The following is a 12,752-nucleotide window of genomic DNA, read 5'->3' on the forward strand; positions in this document are numbered from 1 at the left end:
TCAAGCCATTAACTGACAAACTGGCAGCGAACTACTGTTAACAAATGATTTCCTAGAGATTACTGTTTAAGTAAAAAAACGTTCCAAGATAAATAGACTCATTCTTCATGACAAGGAATTTGAATTATGCATCTAGAGGTTTGGTACATGTATCCAAAAGCTATGCCATGCGATCCTGGAGGTTGTTCTCATCACTATATTACAAGTGGGTAAATAAATGACATTTTGTCCCCGGTTTAATAGCAAGGGTTTGTGCAGTGTGTGTTTCAGACAATCATCATTCTCATCCACCTAATGCCACTTAAAAAAATTACCATTTAGGCTGAAAAGGTGATTTGTTTTTAAAGCAAGAAAAGATGCCAATTGCCTTGAAGGAGTTGTGGTCTTAGGGCCACCTGCAACTTCCTAAAAGATTATGAAATTGCAATTTGTTTAATATCTTGAAGCAAAGGGTCTAATAAACAGCACAGCTTACTTTTTTTTGGACAGTCCTCTGATTGTTTCTGAAACACCCCCCTTGCAGCAGCCCGTGTGGGATTTTATGGGGTATTTTCAGTATCGATGTGGCTTTCCTCGCCGCGCTCACCAAACATCACTTACACACAAAATGATAAAGCTCCAAACTGCTCCTGGGGGAAACTGAGTCACAGAAAAACAAGCTCCTGCGGGACTGGGAGCAGAAGCTGGGATAAAACTACTCTTCCTCCACCGCAGCCCTGCACGGCAGTTACAAGACTATCCGGTTCCTCTGCTATAAAACTCAGTAACATGCCTCACTTCTTACCTGATTTTGAGAACATCCTGTGTTAACACATAAACAACTGGTGCTACTCATGTCTGTTTATTTGGCTATTTACACCGTCTGCCTCAGCACCTGGTGCTCTCTGGTAAGAGGATCGCTCGGCTCCGTATCAAACGAACTCCCGGGGCACAGGCAGCAGAGGCAGCTCCCACCCACGGAAACAGCTCCCACCCAGGCATTCACCAGGAGTTTCAGAAGGAAACTTGGATGAAAAGTGATGCTTTTGGATACGAGAGCTGATCTTTTGGGGATTCACTGCCTCATCCATCACTCTGCATTTATATGCAGATCCACGCGCCAGATCGGTACAAACGGCGTATTGTAATTTCAAAACAATTTGTTTTGCAAAGTTTCAATGTATGTATGTAGTTCTATACTGTTTCCAGTAAATGTCAATAACCAAACAACTGGCACTGATATATCAGGTCATTTTCTGGCCTCTCAAGTCCAGAAATAAAATTTTCTCGACAACAGCTCTTGTATTCAAATGCTCTCAGAAGTTTCAGCCAATAACATTTGGTGTTTTTACCCAAATTTTGCTTCTAGCAGGAAATCCAGAGTTCACCAGAGCAGTAAAAAAAAATACATTGCCAGATATAACCCTGGTTTCAGCCATCAAACGAACTATGGACAAGAGAAAAGGGCTTAGGCATGCTGACAGCTTCAAGCCAGAAGCATTAAAAATATTTTACCTTTTTCTAAACCCCACTATCTGTTGTATTATACAGAGCAGGATGCCAATAGGAGCCAAAATGTCTTAGTACTTAGTTGGAAATAGATCCTCAAATTACTGCTGACTCCATGTAGAAATTAATACATTTACTCTGTAAAACTATAGCCTTGTCAAGGTGTTTCCATGTCCCCTAGTCCAGCTGTTCTAGGGACCTACATTAGCAACAGCAAATCCACTTCTGTGATGTCATTTTTCAGCATTTGATTCTTGAGAGTTGCTAACAGCCTGCAAGAAATCAGCTAATCAAGCTAAAAACTGGAGAACCTGTTTGCATTGGAACAGGACCCCAGACCTGGGCAAAGGACAAGAGCTGCCCTGAAGTTAAAACAACCTGGAACAACTTTAGGTCCCCCTGTAAATCCCTCAGAGTTGCATTACTTGAGAGTTTGTGTCCTGCCCCACGACAACCAGAGCTACATCTGATTTGAATGAAACTTCAGACTTCATGTTTTCCACGCCAGCTATTTCAGAAGCAATGTAATTTTCTTCAACACCCTGTTATTTCACTCGCCATCTCCACAGATTTTGCTCCAATTCCAAAAGCAAACTTATTTTGAGGATATAGACTCTTTCCAACTGGTTTTAGAAGGGCCACACACTTAAAACCCAGGACAGGCTTAACCACAACCTTCAGTCACCCTCATGTACATCTTCAGCATCATCATATTCCTTGTAAAAGAAAAATGCAAACAAGAGATCAGCACCGAAGATTCCAATTCTTTGTAGAAAACTATCCCTATAGTAATGATTTCAAACAAGTAACAAGTTAAAACTGAAGCACAACAGCAATAAAATCAAATCTGATGAGCTCTTCAAAAAGATCTCGAGTGATACCACCTGGCAGGACTCTGTTGTCTATCCCAAAGCTACGGCAGTTGATCCCAGCCAGGGCTTTGCTGGAAACACACCGAAGCCAGGAGGCTGCAGCTTTCATATCCCAAAACAAAAGCCAAGTTCTGATCACTGGGATGAGGAAGAAATTTTTTTTTGTTGTGGATACATTACTGTATAATTACTGCAGATTTCATTTACTTTCTTTTGAATACTACAGCAGATACAAAGACTGGGGAGATGTGGCATCTTCTTGTGTTTTTATCTAATGCTCTAGGTTTACATTGCAACAGCTCCCCAAAATACCAGGGATGTGTGTGTCTACTGAAGGAAAAAGAAAATATTTCCATGCTAGGAGACAGGGAAATACAACTGATAGTGCCAATCACTGCCAAACTGACAGCACAGAGAGTTTAATGAAAATTAGGGAAAAAAAATAAAATTTACCCATTTTCTCAATAAAATCAGGGCTAGAAACATGGGGATAAGATGAGAAAGGAATGCCACAGGGTAAAGGACTTTTCATGGGACGAGAACATGGAAAATTCCATAAAGCACAAATGTTGCTAAGAATATTCAAAAGTCAAAGCTTTCTGTGGGTGTGCATGCATAGAGATGTCAACACAACTATTTCATGATCACCGAAATTGCTACTAGCCTGCATCCTCTCTGAACGGCTATTTTTAGGACCTGGTCTTTCATGTGGTATAATGATGTGGATTTTACAAGAGCATTTATAATGCGTTTCATATGGTGTACAGTCCTGGAGAAATTGCTTTATATCAGAGAAAGTCAAACAAAAAGGTTTGGGTGTTTATTCTTTTCTATTTCTTATTTTATATTATTGCTTCTGGATTTGATTTTGGGTTAATACACAGATTTTAATGGATCTATTTCTTTAATTTATCTAAGCACTGGCTGTCCCAAGGAATACTCAGGACAGCATGATGTGATCTTGTAAAACATCACTTGGATTTCTGAATCCACATATCCCCTTGGATGGTGATGTTCCAAGACTGGCAATGCCACACCCTGTAAGTGAGAACAGGAATCCAGAGTTCAAAGGGCAATTTTTGACCGCGGTATGGTGGTGTCAGGGGCTGTGCTGTCTCAAAGGGCAATTTTTGACTGGGGTATGGTGGTGTCAGGGGCTGTGCTGTGTGTGCCTCTTGCATTAGAACCCAAAGACAACGACTGCTCCTCACTATCTCCACTCCTGCACCAGTAATTCCAGGGCAGCAGCATGTAATGAGAACCACCTCATCAGCCTCTCTGTGCTAAGAACAACAAGTTTTCATGTGGTAGATCTTACGATGGTTTATTTCCTAAACATGAAAGCAATCTCCACAGTGCCAGCTCTCTCTCCTCAGTGTCAGAATAAAAATTCCACATTTCTGAGCCTTTCTGAGCATTTTGCTGGCAAGAGCCTCTCCCCAGCACTTCTTCCACAAGTGCCTTTCCAATCACATTCCTCTTGTGCTGAGTCAAACACACTTCATGACCTTGGGCTTTCACATTTTACTTTTGTGTGAGTCCTATCAGAGCAGAACCTCAGTTTACACTCATGTACGCTACTCCTCAGTGAAAACCACAGCAGAAAGCAAATTCAAAATAGAGCAGACAAGTTGAATCACTTTAAAAAAAAGAAGTCTTTTTTGGTCAGTCCATGATTACTGTGCAGCTCTTCAAGGCAGACGTGTACTTTGTATATTATAGTTCCAGACTCTTCAATGGAACAAAGGAGATACTGTTGAGACGTTTTTTTGCCTATCATTTAATCAAATGCAAAGTTGTTATAACCGGAGGGGAAAAGTGCTCTAGATTCTAGTATCCAGTTTTACTTTGGTTTCAAAAACTTACCACAGCATTGTTGAGTTTATTGTTTTGCTTAACAAAATACTAATTTTGGGACCCCATGAAACACAATGAGCCAGAATCTTTTCATGGCAGCTGAGCTGTGTTTAGCACAGAGGCGGTGGACAGGAGAGGAGCAGTGGTTTAAAGCCACTTTGCTGACCTCTTGCACAGTGCCTCCAGCCAGCAGGATGCTGTGGATGGGGACAGCTGGTTCTGCCAGGTTTAGCTAACCCTCATCATCCTCAGCACTGACCAAGTGTGCCAATTTCTCCATGAAAACACTTCACACAGGTGGTGGTGGAATGGTCCTTCATAACTTTGGGACTGGTCATAAATAGTATGCCCAGAGAAGGGCAATGGAGCTGGGGAAGGGTCTAGAGCACAAGTCTGACAAAGAGCACCTGAGGGAGCTGGGCAGACTCAGCCTGGAGGAAAGAAGACTCAGGGAGGACCTTCTCCTTCTCTACAACTATCTGAAAGGGGGTTGTACCCAGGTGGGGGTTGGTCTTTTCTCCCACCTAACAGGACAAGGGGACATGGCCTCAAGTTACACCAGAGGAGGTTTAGATCACGTATTAGAAAAAATTTCTTCACCAAAATGGTTATCAAGCTCCTGCACAGGCTGTCCAGGGAAGTGGTGGAGTCACCACCCCTGAAGGGATTTAAGACATGTAGATGTGGCACTCAGAGACATGGTTTAGTGGTGGCCTTGACAGTGCTGGGTAACGGTTGGACTCAATGATCTTAGAGGGCTTTTCCAGCATAAATGATTCTATGATCTTAAACTGTAACGACCCAACGGCAAGAATCAGGGACAGAGCAGCGCTAAGTTGCTCTGTAAGGAGGTGAAAGTAAGAGCTCTTTGTCCAATATCATTGGCCAAGAAAATGATCCTGCTGTATTCAAGGCTCAGAGGTGCATGGTGCTGTAATCCCTTCCTTTAAGGAACATAGTCAGTGGGTTTGTGAGCCACCAGCATGTGCTGAACTGGCAGTGCCATGGTGAGAACGAGACCTCGGCTGATGTTCACGGAGGGTTTGGTCCAGACTTGGCAGGTTCTTAGAACACCTCATCATTCAAGCCATGGAACACTGGCACTGCCTGAGGGCTGGAGGGAGCCATGCCCTCCTGGACAAACCACTGGACAAGCCAGCAGACAGAACAGGCGTTCGGTCTTTACTGATTCAGCTGGATTAAAACTAGAAACTGGGAAGCCAACAGCTCTGTATCCTGTTACCAACCCTCTGAGTCATCTGTCCTCCTACCAAACCTTTGTTTCATCCTCCAGACACAGAGACTAATGAGCAAGTATCATGTTATAGCCCATTTTTTAAAGAGAGATCCGAAGAATAGCACATGGAAGAGCCTGGAGGGGGGACTCACACATCCCAGCTTGGCATCAGCCTGGGATTTGATCAGTCTGAGCAGCTTTCCCTGCTGCAGTGGCTCTGCAAAGAGTTCAGGAAGCAACTTGTACCTACTCTCCTATAGCTGTGCCCTCCACCCACCATTGGTAAATGATGAGGTAAGAGCATGTGTACATCAGGCCGGGTGAGATGCTGATGTAAGCCATCTCCTGCCTCCCAGAGCAGTGAGGTGGAGCAGCAAAGGCATGGGAAACCAAGGGCCCTGAGCAACCTGGTCTAGTGGGGGGGTTGGAACAAGATGAGTTTCCAGGTCTCTTCCAATCCAAAACATTCTGTGAGTCTATGAAATGAGCAGCAAAAAAAAGGAGAGGGAGCTGCAGTGGCTGCAGTCAACCCAAAGCCTCGGAGGAGTGAGATGGAAAGAAGCTCCCACAGTGGCAAAGATTTCAAGAAGACAGTATTGGGATGTCTGGTCCCTCTTCAAATTGATGAAACAGACAGGAGAAGACAATCCTGGAGGATTTGTTGAGGAAATGGTGACTCACACATAGTGCAGGAGATTTTAGTAACTGAAGAGCAGCATGTGCCTGATGGTTGTTCACCCAAATTCACCCTGTCCAGCATGTCTTCCCCACGAGCACACACTGCTCAAAGGTGCTCGAGTGCTTCCTCACCTTCTCTATGGTGCCTTGGTGAGGGGGCTCAAAGCCAACCCATATGAAACAAAGACTAAATATGGTCTTGATGAATCATGGCCAAAAGGCAGACAAAGAACTTGAGGCATGAAATTAATGGCAAGTTGTAGACGCTTCCTCAAAACTGTTCATGTTTCTCAGCACTAGACTGTGCTCTCCCAATAACCACCATGCCATGTACACGCAGACACACACAGTCCACACCAGATTGAGATCTCAGGTGTGCAGCTCACACCACCCGTATCCCAAAATCCTGCTTCACTTGCAGATCACTCTACAGATTGAGAGGTTCAGCCTGTGATTAGGATCTGGCCCTTTGCAGATGATCCCTGACAGCAGAAAAGAGTCATCCCTACGGAGCCAGCAATGTCTGTTCAGTCACAGGAACACACGCAGGGTTACTGGACTGGGAGCCTCGGAACAGCAATGCCAACACACCCCACCATATGGATTTGTCAGGGTGTTCACCCCAATGCAGGAATTTAATGGTGCTTGTAGAGTCAGGGCAGGAGAGGGACTGTGAGCTGCGAGGCGACACGTGAGCACATTGCAAAGCTCCTCCTGCTCCCCCTTCTCTTGCTTACAGCTTTGGATACCAGACCAGCTCTGCACGTTCATCTCAGACACACTGTGTGCCACTCAAACCCAAATCACTTTGTTCTCCACAGTTAACATTTCAAAAATACTAATCAAAAACATGGATGAGCTTTGGGAACTTGAGTTCATGTTAAGTTTTTGCTTTTCTCTCCAAATTCTCAACCGGTTGAGCTCGGAACGTTTCACAAACAGCAACAGTTGGAAGCTTGCAGGAACAGTGCCTTTACCATACACATCTCATAGCAACTCCCCCCCAACAAAGCATCCCTTGCCTGGGAAGCCAGTTCCAGGGTAGCCTGGTGAAGGAATCCCAGTGGGAGAGCACATATTGTTGAACTGTCTGAATCACGTGCCCATTAATTCACATGCGCAGATTTACATAAAACTTGCTTTTGTTTCCCTGTGACATTTTTCTTTCTCTTTTTTTCATTCCAGACAATTTTAAAAATAAGGTTATATTAGACCACACACAGGCAGCGCTGTATCATGTCACTGCTTCTTAAGCAGAACTCTCTAATTTATTTCAAAGGGAAGTTCTGCTTCAAAATTGAGGGTGTGATATGAACTCAGAAATTAACACAAGAATTTTCCTTGGGGGGAACCAGGGCTGAATCAGACATGCAATAAATGACCTTGGAAGCCCTGTGCCTTGGTACATCCACCTATCCAACATTATGCTTTAATATAAAAAATTATTTTCACCATTATCTTATTTGAAGCTAGGTAGAAGAGCTGAAAGAAGCGAATTTGCTTTGGTCAGGAGGGAACAAATTACTCATCTGTCTGTCTGCCAGGAGGTCCATCAGCAGCCACCACACTCCTAACGCTTTCTGCCGGGAATGCAACAATTTATGGGGACAGAGCTCCATCCCGGTGAGGTCCTGCAGCACAAGCTCTGCTGCCAGGGAACCTGGCTGGGATGCTGGTCCCCCACAGCAGCAGGCACTGCTGGGAACACACAGAGCTACTGTTGGCTTCCAGCTGCACTCCCTCCCTCCCTCACACACACAGAGCATCTGGAGAGGGATGCAGCAGTCCTCTCACAGCGACAAATCCCCATCACACGGTGACTCTGGGGAGTTTTCCCACTGGTTTCAACATGATCAACACAGAAAAAAAGGCAGTACTAAACTATTACCCCGACAGTGCAAGTCAGGACAGAAAGACCTTGCAGAAAAGCAGCTGAGCTGCAGATTTCCTTCCGCCAGCTGCTGCAGAGGCCACAGTCTTCCTCCTGCAGAGGGATGGAGCAGGAGGAAGGGGATGCAGCAGAAACAGCCATGTCCCAGGGCTCAGCTGCTGCTGCTGGAGCTTCTGTCCAGCATAGTGCAGCCCTAGACCATATCTCCATCCTTTCTGACCTCGTGTTAGACATTTGGGACCTGTGGCCTCAGGCCAGCAGTGACTGCACTTTCATCTTCCCATGCCCAAGGAGACATTTCAAACCCTCTGAACACAATCAAGACGCCCAGTGGACCATGGGGAGCAGGCTCTGAGCAGCAGCATTACTTGTGAGTCCTGCTGTCTAATTTGGTGGCTTCAGCTGTGCAGAGCTTGGGGAGGTCCCCTCACCCTTCTGCTCCCATGTAAGCCCTGGTTAGACAACTTCGTAATTAAGAAAATGAGGTAGTGTCTGTTTTCCAAAGAAACAGAGGCTCTTGGACTTCTATTTCTCACACAGAGTGAAACATTTCAATCCTGCCTTCACACACCTCAGATGCTTACCACACACACCTGAGGTGCACAGAAGGTGTGAGGATCTCCCCATGGATCTCTCCCATCAACGGGTGCAGGGAGAGCTCGTGCCCTATATACAGGGCAGCATGGCTCATTCCCCTATTTTATAAACCTATTTACAAAAGGAACTTAAAGGAACTTATAAGTGCTCCTTCTAGCATTTAACTACCACATGGTACAAGATATAACAATGTTCAGAAAACCCCCTCGGGTCTAAACTCAATTATACAACTGTAGCAAGAAAAATATTTTAATCTGATCAAAGTGTTAACATGTTTGACCATGTCTGACCTCTAATGTTTGTAACCACCTAAAAGGCTGATGTTCTCACTAAGGATGTTCCTTAATTTGATTTAAAGTCATTTGTACTATTTAAAAAAGGATATAGCTTTATGATTTTATATTTCATTTAGAAAAACAGTTCCTCAACTTGCTCATATTCTTTGGAAGTTTCTCGCAGGTTTTTAACCCGTAAATCCTTCCTCTTTCACTCTGGGAAAAGCTGGACTTTGCAAAACGTGGGAGAGTCAAAGCAAAGCCATGAACCACCCTGCATGCAACACCCGAGAGCCAGGGGAGAAACAGCTCTCCTGGGGCCTTGCAGAGTGTCAGGATTTCAGATGCACACAGAGGTTGCAGCAAGATGCTCTTAACCCCCCTGACCAAGAGTGTGCCCTCCCCAGCCTTGGCTGCTCACAGGGTTCACAGCTTGCTCCCAAAACACAGGACACCCAGGCTCAACCTGCTGCCTTGTCCTCAGCTTCAGAAAAACCTTCATTCTGGCCACCCCCAATCCTCCCTTTTTCCCTGTGACAGCCCTCCTGACACTCCAGGAAACCTGTGCTTACTGAAACCAGCATCACTCCAGCTGAATTATCCTACATCAGCATTTGCCACCTGCAGCCAAGGTGAGCCACTCTGCTGTGGGGGGCTCCTGCCACCTCCTGCTGCTACTGGCCCTCCTGGCACCACCAGCTGGGCTTAGCTTTGCTGCTGATGGAGGGTACCCAGACATCTCCAGAGCATCACTCTGGAGCAGCATCAGAGCATGTAAATAACACGAGTGGGTGTGTTTTGGTAAAAAGAGGCAATTTTGGCAGAGAGATGCAGAGAGCCAAGCAGGATGCTGGGGTGAGTAGCAGTGACAGTTAGTGGCTACAACCACCTTGAGAGAAACAAAGCAAAAGTGATGCTGCTGAGAAAATCAGAAAGAAAACAGGAGAGCAGCAGGCCAGTACTACCGGTAGCAACACACCCACCCAGGCAGGCACTGGGGTTGGTCCAGCACTGCTTGCAGCACCCTGACAGGGTTCGTGGGGAGCCCACCGAAAAAAATGTGGTTTTACAGAGCGTTGCAGGGCAAGGGTTCAGCCCCAAACTCAGTGACAGCCACCCTTTGTCTATCAGGGAGTTATACTCTATTTTCAATCAGGTAAATTACTATTTTCAATGTCAAGCCCTGACAGTTTGCCAAAGTACTCTTGGGTTAATTTTTTAATTTATATTTTTTTTGAAGATTCTAAAATTAATCCTAGCTGTAAACAACCGTTTCCAGGAAGCCTCATTAACCAAAATACAATCTCCACTATCAAGTGCACGCATGACTGTGATACGTAATCCCATTCACTCACACAACCCTCCTCCCCAACTCTACTTGTGCTAAAGTGCTAATTAAACACACTTTTATGGATGGTTAAGTATCTGCAATCTTCGGTCACAGATCTGACCTCCTCAATTATTGGAAGCAGCCACCAGATTATAGCCCACACTTTATATCATGTACACAGCAGTAATAAATCTATATGAGAGCAATACATAATTTACCATGATAACCTTTGTACAGTCAACAGAAACACAAGACAAAATTGCCCAGAATAAAATATTGGAATAGCTATCGCAATAAATCGAAAACCCACAAGACCAGCCTTCATCCGAGGCAGAAATCTTCCCGTTAGGTAACAGATTTTTAGCTGAAAACATCAAATCAGCTCTTTAGGTCACACAACATAAACCACGGCAGGATCCCAACAGGCCTATGGGGAGCTGGCTGAGGCACTGAGATTTTGGGCTCTCAGGGGAATGGGATCATTCCCTCTCTGCTACTTAAGTTTTCTCCCCTTTGAGTCCTGCACAGTCTATTTACTCCCGTCTGCTGCTCCGACAGTAACCGCTTGGATTTGATTCCATTATCAAGTGGAAAGGAGATTCCCAAACCACAATCTACTTCTTAGCCCGACTGCTAATAAATAGGCTGCTGCACATCTAGGAAAACTTACAGATTAAAAGAAATACTCCCCCACAAGTCGTTGCTGGACTAATGTAACTCTGAACTTTCCCAGATTCTATCTCAGGGAGCAAACTAAATGTGTTTAAATAAGACAAATTTAGTATAATTTATCAAGAAGAGAACAGCTTAGTATTTTGGGGGTGCAGGGGATACCTGGTATCTGGATGAAGGGTCACAAGGTGGGAAACACCAGAAGACATATTACTTGGAATACAACAATGTACATCGGCCCTGCCTCGCAATCACATCTTTTCTTGCTGCAAACTGAAGGAAAACGTCAATATTTAGGGACAGATCCTCAAGATTTACAAACTTGGCCAAAGTTACAGCAGTCTGCAGAAAGGAAAATTAACTCCCCTGGGAAGAGCTGTGTGGGGTGCGGGAAGGTTCTCGCAGGGATCTGTCTCCTGTTGCCCGGCAGGGTCAGGTGGGAGGATATTGCACTGATTCCCACGACTAATACTAAGTTTCATACCCTACAATCCACCAGTTTTTCATAACACCAGTTTAGCATCTTACCCCTCTTGTGAACAAATGACTGGAATTAAGGACGGTTTCACATATTCTTTTAAACCTTATCCCTTTAAAGGTTAAAACCTAAACCTGATTATGTTCTGTCCTCGTTTGCTGAATAATGTTCGAAACAAATGCAGCAGGGTTGGGTTCCCAGGAGTGACACGAGCACTGACTGTCTGCTGCAATGTCAGGACATTATTTTTTGAAGTTCTGATAGAGATGGTGATGGGAAAAGACAGCTTTGTAGGGAAGCCTTTAGTTTAATCATTCAGACAGCAAAACTTAGAAACATTAGAACATACAGAATTACTAAAGCTGATTTAAACCAAGAGGGGAAAAAACTTCACAGGAAGATGACAGGAATAGTCCTCCAGCAGCATGAAGCATTTTCCTAAAATCCTCTATTGCCATTTTAGAAGAACAAGACCCACCTTCTGGGCCATTATCTACAACAGAGCCCTAACTCACAGCACACCAGAACCTGGGTGGTTTACAAGCAGACACACCGAACTCAAGTTCAGCTGCAGGACATATCCCTGAACACAAACACCAGGAGCTACTCCCTCCAAAGCCCGTGACCCAGAAAAAGAAAGGGACATTCTTCCATTAGATATTAGCATTTGAGGGCTGGAAGAGTAAAGCCGAACCTAGGGGATGGGGAGATTGGAAAAGCAGCTCCTTTGGTAAATTCAGAGCTAAGCAGGAGCTTCCTGCCGAGTGTCTCTCCCCCCTCCCACTGCTTCTCCCTTCGGCTTGGACAGAACAGTGCCCAGGTATTTCAGAAACCAGGCTCGAATTTGTCAGGAAAAAAGCACGTGTAGGTGCCTGCACAATACCCACAACATACTTCAGCAGTGAGAGAGGCCACGAAAACTTCTCCGTGAGGAGAGGAGGAACTCACCAGAGGTGACATAGATCCATTCGGCAGATAGGGATCTGAGAGCATCAGGAAAGGGTAGCTGGAATACGCAGATCCTTTATACATCCCTGGGTCCTGATGTTTCATACCTGCTGAAATCAACGTTCCCTTTCAAAACTTGCCTTCCGACGGGTGATTCCCCTGCCTGTCGGGGGGGTCCCCGGAGAAAATACAGCATGTTGTGGGAGGTTTTTTTTGCTCCGTACTCTTGGGAGAAGGTGTTAAGGGGTGCACACAGGTGCGGGATCCCACGGTGGGGACACCTCGCTGCTGACAGGAGCAGCTTTCCCGCAGGGTCACCGTCCCTCCCAGGGCTGGCAGGGTGATGGGCTGGGGGACCTGGGGGGTCACACACCTCGGGGAGAGAGAGAGCACTGGATGGAACACACCGGGACGGACCGGAGGGAATGG

General features: G+C 45.3%; 1 protein-coding gene across 1 annotated transcript in view; it reads right to left on the minus strand.

Moving 5' to 3' along the window:
- The window catches only part of TCF7 (transcription factor 7 (T-cell specific, HMG-box)), a gene marked incomplete at its 3' end in the record, with an annotated part of 61,851 nt that extends 49,423 nt beyond the window's left edge, over positions 1-12,428 (minus strand). Inside the window, exon 1 of the mRNA XM_009080572.1 lies at positions 12,324-12,428. Within this exon, the coding sequence (XP_009078820.1) occupies positions 12,324-12,428 (105 nt within the window). The remainder of the gene's footprint in view (positions 1-12,323) is intronic.
- Between the last annotated feature and the right edge of the window lie 324 nt (positions 12,429-12,752).

This window comes from Acanthisitta chloris, unplaced genomic scaffold (assembly GCF_000695815.1).
Source record: "Acanthisitta chloris isolate BGI_N310 unplaced genomic scaffold, ASM69581v1 scaffold3248, whole genome shotgun sequence".
In the NCBI taxonomy this organism is placed as follows: Eukaryota; Metazoa; Chordata; class Aves; order Passeriformes; family Acanthisittidae; genus Acanthisitta; species Acanthisitta chloris.